This window comes from Gordionus sp. m RMFG-2023, chromosome 1 (assembly GCF_954871325.1).
Source record: "Gordionus sp. m RMFG-2023 chromosome 1, tfGorSpeb1-WG-v2, whole genome shotgun sequence".
Taxonomy (NCBI): Eukaryota; Metazoa; Nematomorpha; class Gordioida; order Chordodea; family Parachordodidae; genus Gordionus; species Gordionus sp. m RMFG-2023.
In genome coordinates, this window is record NC_088775.1 from 76,689,219 (window position 1) to 76,699,233 (window position 10,015).

General features: G+C 26.8%; 1 protein-coding gene across 1 annotated transcript; it reads right to left on the reverse strand.

Annotated features, from left to right (window-relative positions):
* Nucleotides 1-392: 392 nt before the first annotated feature.
* Nucleotides 393-9,799, reverse strand: LOC135922439 (N-acetylgalactosamine kinase-like). The gene is made up of 10 exons (XM_065456814.1): nt 9,666-9,799; nt 9,529-9,617; nt 9,364-9,490; nt 9,122-9,318; nt 6,304-6,422; nt 4,179-4,277; nt 3,758-3,910; nt 3,343-3,568; nt 2,542-2,782; nt 393-1,205 (listed from the first exon to the last, which is right to left on the reverse strand). Exons 1-10 carry the CDS (start codon nt 9,713-9,715, stop codon nt 986-988), a joined length of 1,521 nt encoding a protein of 506 aa, XP_065312886.1. The 5' UTR covers nt 9,716-9,799; the 3' UTR covers nt 393-985.
* Nucleotides 9,800-10,015: the final 216 nt, after the last annotated feature.

The following is a 10,015-nucleotide window of genomic DNA, read 5'->3' on the forward strand; positions in this document are numbered from 1 at the left end:
AAAAAAAATATAATACTTATTCTAAATTATATAATATCAATTAATTATTGATTATTTTTTGTGCATAAAAATTTAAATATCAATTAATTAATCAATATCACTTGGCCAGAATTTGAACTCAGGCCTTAGCTTGGAGAAAAAGCAGATAAAGATATTTATAAATTTTTTAACTTTTCTAACTTCCATATACACCAAATATAAATTTTTTATAAAGTATTCAATTGGTACTTTCAAAGTATCGACATCAGCTTTAAAAATAGTATTAGCTTATCTATCTCTGACATAATTATTTTAAATTTAGTCATGTGAGCTTATAACGCATGACGAGCATAAGAAATTTACTAATTAAAATGAAATTTTTGAGAGGTTAATGATTACCAGGTAAGGAAAACTACAATTTAAAATGGCTATTTATTGGTAGATTTCTTACACTTATTACAAATAAGTTTTATTACTCCTAACAAAATATATTATAAATTTAAATATAAATAATAAAAATATTAAAATATTTTGGTCACATTATACTAGTGGGTAGGAATCAATATTTGGAATATTTTTTAAAGCATAATATATGTTTAATTGGGGGTGTGGAGAATTTAAATGTAGATGTATTGCGTGAAACCCAGTAAATAATATAATTTTATATATAAATCTTAGCATATATTTTAACAAATTTGGTCTAAAATACTACATACAGTGAAATCCAGTCTAAATTCTATTAAGCTGCAACTATAAAAACGTGTAAGTTTTTGGCCCTTTGAAATAATTTTTTTAAATTAAAAATTAACATTGATTAAACAACTTATGTATAGATAGCAAAAAATGATTTCAAAAAAAAATTTATAATAAAAAAATTGATGTATGCTTCTGACAAGATTTCACTATACATATTATAAAATCACATTTATATAATATTTTTTGGTAGAAAATACTTTTTAACAAAATATACAAAACATATTCAAAAAATCATTATAATTCTTTTAAATTATAAATTCAAGTATATGCAAGCGCCGTAACTGGGCTCTGTTCCGAAAATAACGTTTTCTAAATCCATCTTCGTTTCGGAATTTTGTCCTTCCAACTTATAGTAAAAAGATTCAGCGACATCTTTAATAAAATTTTCGACGTTTTTCTTTTCGATAAGACTAACGCAGCAGCCTCCCCAACCAGCCCCAGTCAGCCTGCTCCCCAAAGCTCCTTTCTCTCTTTACATATTTTATATAAATATTTTTTTAAATTTTATTTATTCATTAATTCCTTCATTTCTATTTAGTAGGATTAGGAAATAACAAGTTTCAAATTTCAAAAAATATACTTGGTTTTAAAAAGAAATAGTTTGAATTTATAACGAAATACAATCTGAATTCCAAAAAGGTGAAAATTTCCAACTTGAAAAAAAATATTTTCCTTTAAGATATGGATTGATAATACCAATAATAACCTGATAGTTTTCAAATATATTTTTTTAAAACTTTTGAAACAAGAAATTTAAATTTGATATATTATGCCGTAAATACATACAGATATAAGTTTTATATATAATTAATAAATTTAATTATAAACTCTAACTGATTAATTGAATCTTTATACTTTTAAAAAGAGAAAATATATATTTAAAAAGTGAAGAAGAAAGATTTTTGATCAAATTTTCCCTAAAATTGCCAAAATCTTTTATAAATCTTTCGAGGTAAAATCAAAAATTTAGAAAGAAAATAAATCTTTAAAGATGTTTTAAAATATTAAATAAAATTTTAACAGAAAAAAAAACAAAATGATGCAAAGGTTAAGGAAGAAAAGGACAAATTACGTGTAAAAAAATTTAGAAGAAAAATTAGATGTATCAGTGAAATTATAAAGACGATAGTTTCATTTAAAACATTTCGCACAGATAAATTCTCAAAGAAATATACAAATTGATTTATTTCAAAATTAATATATTATATAAAAATAATTCAATTTTTTTAGATTCAATTTTTGTAATTTTTTTTTATAATTTAATAATTTATAAATAACTCGTATCTGCAATGGGTGGGGTTTTCTTATCCACCCCCCCCCCGCCCAATGGGCGAGCTTTCTATAATATTTTAAACACTTTCGGGAGAAATGAGTGGGCGGGCGGGTTAAAAAATTTTAAAACAACGAGTGGGAGGGTTGCTGGCTAAAACCCGCCCATTGAAGACCTTGAATTCGCATAGCACAGCTTTACATCTTTAAATATAATTAAAAGTTTTCGAATTAAAAAAGCAAAATATTCACAATGTTGAAAACCAATTAATTCAAAATCGGAACATCCAAAAAGGATTGCTCAGCCCTACCCTACTATAATTTTAAAAACTACTTTTAAAATTCCATTTCTGAACATTCTAATCTTCTCTTATTGATTTCTCTATTTTCTTATATTTGTTTTCGTTCTTTCTTTCTTCTTCTATCCTTCTTTATTCGTTTTATTTTTTATATGTGCCTCAATTTTTATTTATATTCTCTTCTCGTTCTTCTATTTTACAACAAAAAAGCGCACACAAATAAAAAATTTTGATATACCTACAAACATCGACTAATCGATCTAGCAAAGGGTGACTGCATTCGAACAGCTCTTTGCAACTCTCGTGACTGGCATTCATGAGCTCCCCCAGTTTCGAAGCCTTCTCCTTTTCTCCCAACATTTCTACATTCCTTGATTCGGTCTCGAGTGAATCCGAGCAAAGTGCTTCAAAATCTAACACTCTCTGGGCCTCGTTGCAAACGTGGAGGCATCGGTCTAGCACTTTAAAAAGTCCCGTGTCTTAAAATCATCGATGAAAAAAACAATTTAGCAAAAAATCCGCGAGTTTATGATTTTAAAAACGATTCTAATTTTTAATTCGGCATGCATTCTACAACTGTATTCATTTTGGTAATAATTAGACATGATGTTTATAATCTAATGTCGAAAATGATCGTTCAATTTTTTTTTAAACATTTTATCAGAAAATTGATTATATTAGATTACACTTATTAAATAATATTTTATTTAGCACAATAAATTTATAATTCGACCTTGAAATTTTATTAAGAAAATAAATTAGTTTTTATTTACAAGGAAAAACAAAATTCATTTACAAATCGTATCCGCATACCATTTATTATTAAATAATATTTTGTAAGTAATTACTAAAACGATATACTCTAACAAAAAAAATACTTGAAAAAAAGGCGCAGCTTAAAATATTTATTAATATCAAGTCATAAATCTCAACCTAATCTAAAATGAAGCCATAAAAAAACCTGACCCATTTTTTGGAAAAAAAGAAAATGGTGATAAAAAAATCGATATCGATACTTAATTAAATTCAAACATTTTACCTGGCAAAAATTTCCCTTTCAAGCAATATTGCATGAAATCATGCCGGTTTTGAAGGCCCAACAGTTGGCAAATCTCCTTCTCGTTATAAGGTTTCGGACTCAAGTGTTCGGAGAAAATGCGAGCCAATTCCTTCAAGTCGGTGATTCCCAATAACTCCTGGAAGTGATGTATATTTTTTATGCTTCGCCAATCGGCGTCACCGTCTTTCAACTGGTGGTAAACGATCTGCGATTGCGTATAAAAAAACATAATTAATATCATTATTTTAGCATACGTTTTTATTTTATTTTTGCCATACTCATTAGCGAGTAGCCCTCTATTCATTATAAATAAATGTCATATCAAAATCATAAATTTTCACCAACCAAAAAAAAATTTAAAACATAGTTTAAAATAAATTTTTTTTAAAAAAACCTGAGCTCCTATTCTGCATTCACTCACTCGTATATTGTAATGCGGCGTATTGCCTTTGTCCATGTGCACTAAACTATTCGAAATCACGAAGGAATAATTGAGAGGTAGCTTGACTGGTCGAGTCCGAACAGGGTCAAATTCTATCAATGTGGCCTTTAATTCGAAAAAAAAATCATTTAATCTCACTTTTCTTTCTTATATTCATTCATTTATTTAGCACGTTGACCCGTCTCGAGAAGAACGTACATGAATTATGCCCGGCCCCTCACCACATAATCGTCAAGGGCCTTTAATTGGCAAGGAAACCGACCTTATTTCTCATATTAGTTAAAAAGAACTATTATTTTTTCTCTCCTTTTTTTTAAATCTACCCCAATATTTTTTCCCCTCATTCTTTTCTTCCCATATTTTTTTTAAATACTTGATTTTCTTTGGATAAAAAGCATATGGCTTGGTCCATGCCCCCGCCGACCGTTCCTATGTATCTTTCGTTCAAAGCACACAATTCCGCCATTTCCAGCTAAGGTTAAATTACGAATCAAATTTATTTAAAATTGTTAAAAAATATGCAGTAAATATTCTTATCGCTTGATTATTTCTTTTCATCCCTTTCGTTGAAAATGTGTAAGGAATACAGATCGTATTATCATATTGTGAATTTTCTTTGCCCATTTCAATTCAAAAATTTCCCAAATTTAAAAAAATTTATAAGTTTTTTTTATTATAAATTAAAATTTTTATACGCGGGGAAAAAAATGAAATTTGATATTAGAATTCTACCTTTTATAATTTGCTTCTTATAAATACTTTAAAATATTTTTAAAAGCTCTAAATACTACTTAAATATACATTTAAGGCTGTAGCCTAAATATATAAAAAACTTATCTAAAGTTTTAAGAAATGCATAACTTTCGTGAGTTTTGAGAGATACGAAACATGTCCCGATTCTTCTATTAAATTTTCAAAAGTATTGTTAAATTCTCCATTTAAGTTCAAAAATGCTTGATGTGAATGATTTATTAATTCTATGTTTTATATTATTAGATATTTTCCTGGCAAAAATTATATAATTTACAAAGTTATTGATATAATGAAAAAAAATTTCATAATACGTAAAACTTTTAAGAATCACAAAACTTAGCGAATTATTTTAGATTAAAAATGGCTTATATTTTTTACCGATATTTTTTACCGTTGAATTCGCATAATTTTGGATTTAATTTTCTTGGTTGTCTTTGATTAAAAAAAACACAAAAATGAGCTGTTAATTTTTGAAAATCAATATAAATTTAGTATATTAGTTATAAAATAAAAATATTTTATATAGTTACAACGACGCGTAGCCAGAAGTTTTCCTATGGGTGGGGTGTGGGAGGGGGGGTGGGGTGGCAAGAGATAAATTTGGTAAATATTGAAGCAATTATTTGTCTTTTTGAAGCAATAAAATTTAAAATTTATTAAATAGTATATAAATTGGATATCATATGATGAATCACAGATCTATTGATTAGGTCAAGAATGCATCTAAAAGTCGTATAAAGACGGTTATGTCGTAAAAAAATCGTCAATTGAATTCCAAAATCATTATTCGCTTTAACAATCGCATATATCTTGCGAAATTTAGTTCGAAATTATCTTTTATTTTTCTAAGTTCTACTATAATAATATCAGCGATTCTCGTAGTTTATGTCCTGTCGATCTAATTTCTTTCTTGTCTATCTTATTAAATTCTTCTTTATTCAATAGTTTTATTTGTGAGGATTAATGGTACATTTGTTTGTTGTGATGATTCAGTTTTTTTATATAATTTTTGGTAACTATTATTGGGTTTGGGTAATATATTTCTTAGATTAATTTATCTTTACTTTTAAATTTTTTTATTTTTTGGCTGATTAAATTCCGTAGGCCCGTCATTATTTAGGATGCATGACTTATTACTAAACAGAGCTGTTTGGCAGGCAATAGATTCGACCAAACTGTCTATAAAAATAATTTAAAAAATTTAAAAAGCAAAAAATAACAATGCCACAAACACTTAAAACAAACTAAAATAGGATGTCCTAGTTTAAATTCTGAATATCAAACTAGCTACTATAATTTAACTATAATATGACTTTTTTGAAATAGGTATACTTTACAATTCACGAAAGTAACCCCTATTATATTTTTCCAAAAAATATTTTATAAACGATTTGCATCTTTTGACTATGGAATGGTGAGGGGAAGATTTGTCTCACTGTCACCTCTCGCTGGCTACGCGTTCACAACTAATGTACTATATAATTTTATACTTTCTAAAAATTCTAATTCGAATGATTTTTTTACGGGCACTTTTGTCAAATTTAAAAGAAAAAGTTAGAGAAGGGTAAAAGTCAGTTCAGTTTTTAACGAGACGCGTCCCAAAAAAACTCCTAATGTCCCACTCAGGATCTTTGACCTTCTTTGGGTAAAGCATTAATAAAACAATCAAGTGATGAAACTCAATAATTTTTAAGGAAAAGATGAGAAAATTAAAAATTATAGTTAAAATGAATGAAGCCCTTTACTCTATCAAGGCAAAATCCGTGAGCAAATAGAGTGGAAAGAGTCGCGGCGCAAACAAGGGCACTTGAACTGGAAAGGCCGGAACAGGCGGGTAGATTAGAGGATATTAATATACTCAGCCCTAATTAATAAATCAAATGTTTAATTTTTAAATAGATTTAATATAATAATTTTATTCGAGTTGGTGATTATATTATTATAACATTTAAAGATGAAAGGAGACATTAGATGTCACTATTTTTAAATATTGTTTTATTTTATTTAGGAACTATTATATATATATATATTAAAGGTTACAAGGCATTTGATATGGCAATATGGCAGAATTAATAGTTAGGGTAAAGCAAACTAGTCTTTTTAAATGAATGCTCCTCAGACAATTTTAAATAAGTTTTTAGCAAAATATGTATATTTTCCTTAAATATATATTAATTTAAAAAATTAGATAAATTAGATAGGCATTGATAAAACTTTATTCTAGGAGGTGGCATGGGAATGGAATTCATGAATTGAAAAGTAAATTAAATTTAAATAAAAATGAATGAATGAATGTTTTATTTGGACACCTCCAGAGGTTAAAATTTTAGGCCCGTCCCGTATTTGGAAACAATCAAAAATTTCCAAGCATGGTGCGGAATTTTTTAGAAATTTGGTTCGGCCTGGATTTTTATTTATCATAACTTTTCGGCTAGGACAAGAATTTTTAAAATTCCGTTATCTTAAAATAATTTTGGTCTGGCTGTATTTTATTTTGCAGAATTGTTTCAAATAGAAATAGAAAATATGAGAAGTAAATGAATATTTATTTTAAAGCCCCCCCCTCAGATTATTTTTGACGTGATCAAGTTATTTGTTATATTTTTTTAAGGCTATTTTAAGAATCCTTTATTTTATTTGACTTCATAATATAATTTACATAATTACATAAAATTCATATTTTTTTAAAAAACGAGATTTTAATTTTTCGCCATTTTTAAAATAGTTTTTATTAAACAAATTAATTTAGTACTTATTAGAGATCTGTAGTCCGGCCAGGCTAGTAGATCAAAAGCCAGGGCTGGACATAATCAGAAAAAATAAATTTGAGGTGAGGCGGGGAAGAAAGTATAACGGGCGGGCGTGGCAAAAAATGTAACCTTAATGAAGGGAGACAATACATCTACATTATTACTATTTTTTGCTCATAATTTTTTATCATAATCTTGAATTTTCATCTTATCTTAAAACATGGTCAAATAAATCATTATTGATAAAAATAAGAGATATTATGTAGGGTTATTAATTAGGCTTATTGATTTCCTGATATTTATAGAAATGTTAATCCATAAAATATAGTGTTTTTAATTTAACCACTCCCCATTATTATAAATATTTGTTTATTTTGGTCTTCAACTACATATATTTCGGGTTAGGCCGTGTATTTAAAAAAGCCTCAGACCCGGCATAGATTTTGTCACAATCTTAGAAAAAATTGGAAGGCAGGGCCAATTTGATCTGGTTGGTCGAAAACTAAATCCAAACGGGCCGATACCAAATAATTTTCTAATTGCAGACCTCTAGTACTTATATATCAGAAATAGTACACAATTTTGTAAAAATTTTTATCTACTAGACAATTATCATCTATTTTTTCATGCTTTTATTTTTATAATGCTTTTTTATAAATCAATTTAAAAATGGATGGTCCAAATTATGTTATCAAAATTTCTTGTTGTGTTTTAATTCTCATTGAATAAAAAGATAATAAAATTAGATGTCAAATAAAATAATTCTGATTGAGGGTGATATATATATGTGAAATAGATATCGCTGATTATGATCTTGATGAGACATTTTAATCCTTTTAATATTGATAATAACTTTTATTAATGGCATTGATCCAACGTAAAATGTAAGGAGATAACCCTTGAAGGAGAAAATATGTATCACGGATGTTTAGTAAAGGTCATGGATATTTGGTTTGGACATATGCACTCGGATCGGATAACGGTTTTTAAAAGATCGATTTAGACTATGATCTTAAATAAAAAGACTGGTCGATTTTTGATCATTGAGACAATAAGTAAAATGCTTCTTTGAAAATGGTTTCCATATTGCAAAATAAAAATTAACTAAAGATTCACAAAATTTCTTTACACATACATTTTGCATAATGATGGCAAAATTTGATCGTTTTATATATTGTATTATAAAAGTTGAAACAAATCTTTTTCATCTAAGGACTATTTAAATGTGCCTGTATTTTCCAAATAATTAATTGGTATAATTAAAAATTTTAAATCAGCCCAGCCTGAATTTTATAATTTTTAAGCCTGGCCCAGACTCCATTTTAATTTTTAAAGCTTAAGGATTTTTATCATACCAATTTTTGGCCCATTTCAAGCCAGATTGGGCTAGGCCTTTATGGCTGCTTTCATTATAGTTTTGAAATTTTATAAATTATAAATATATTGAGTTCTGGATGTAGCTGAAAATAAAATGATGTTTTAGATTTAATTCTTTTAAACAGCTATGTAAAAATATGACAGAATATTTTTTTTTAAAAAATTTAATTAATTATGTGGTAAATTATTCACATCTAGTTAAAATAAATTTTGGCATTATATGATTATATTTTGAATTTCACATATAACCAAATATTAATTTTCTGGCATTATTTAATATAATTTAATTAATATATATAATTTTCATTTTCTATGTGAAGCTAAAAATTTCAAAAACTGGGAAATTCAAATTGCCGATAATTTAAGAGAGGTCTGACTTTAAAAATTAGATAAGTGGTGAATATTTTATCTATAAAATCCAATTAGCTTAGCATACCTATAGGTGATAAGCCATCTTTAATTTTTAAAACTTTATCAAGAGCCCCCTTGAAGCCTGCTAAAAAATAATCATGCCATTTAGGAGAATCTGAATCAATTTTTATTTGATCAATAATATTTCTTGTTTTTAGTTGCATGGAATTAGTATTATCTAAAACTGTAAAACATCCTGGATCTAGTTTTATAACTATAGATCTTAAAAACCATAAATAACTATATAACTTATGTCATTATACTTACGCATATGTTTGTGAATCTATATTGCCTAAATTTAATACATTATCTATTCTTTTAGCCACAGCAACAATTATATCTTTGTCAATTGCCATTGGTAATACACCATATCCACTATAATCGATGTGCTCCCCTTACATAAAGCTATATAAATTTATAAAAAAATTCTACCAATCAAATTAACTCTTCCTGGAGTTCTTACATAAAATTCTGGATAATATGAGTGTAATTTAAAAAATTCAGCTTTCAAATTGGTAATTCTATGTAATATAAAATGAAACAAAATTTGATATGACTTTAAATTAAACCTGTCCCTCTTTTGTGAGGGTATTGTGTGTACATAATCTTTTAATAGCATTTTATCAAATGTATACGACGCCAATTTGAATAAAATTTTGGAGCATATGGTTCTATGAATGATTGACAAAAATAGTTTATAGTATTATCTTCTAAAAAAATTCTAATAAATTCTTTCTGAATTTATAGGTTTTATTGCAATATACAATATACAACATACACTAAGCTAAATTTATTATTAAAATTTGAATTTGAATATAATATTTATATTAGATTTGATCATAAGAACCTTATTTACTAGTAATTTCAATTTCAATGTAATTTTATTTTGCTAATTTGGAAATTGAATTCTCCTTGTTGT

What these genes read in the sequence shown, in the direction of transcription:
- LOC135922439 (XM_065456814.1), bottom strand. Translation starts at nt 9,715, where the DNA reads ATGCTATTAAAAGATTATGTACACACAATACCCTCACAAAAGAGGGAC. An exon ending in AGATGGCTTATCACCTATAG is followed by an intron (nt 6,423 to 9,121) that starts GTATGCTAAGCT and finishes TTTATTAATTAG; the next exon opens with GGCTGAGTATATTAATATCC. An exon ending in GAAAGGGAAATTTTTGCCAG is followed by an intron (nt 2,783 to 3,342) that starts GTAAAATGTTTG and finishes GATGATTTTAAG; the next exon opens with ACACGGGACTTTTTAAAGTG.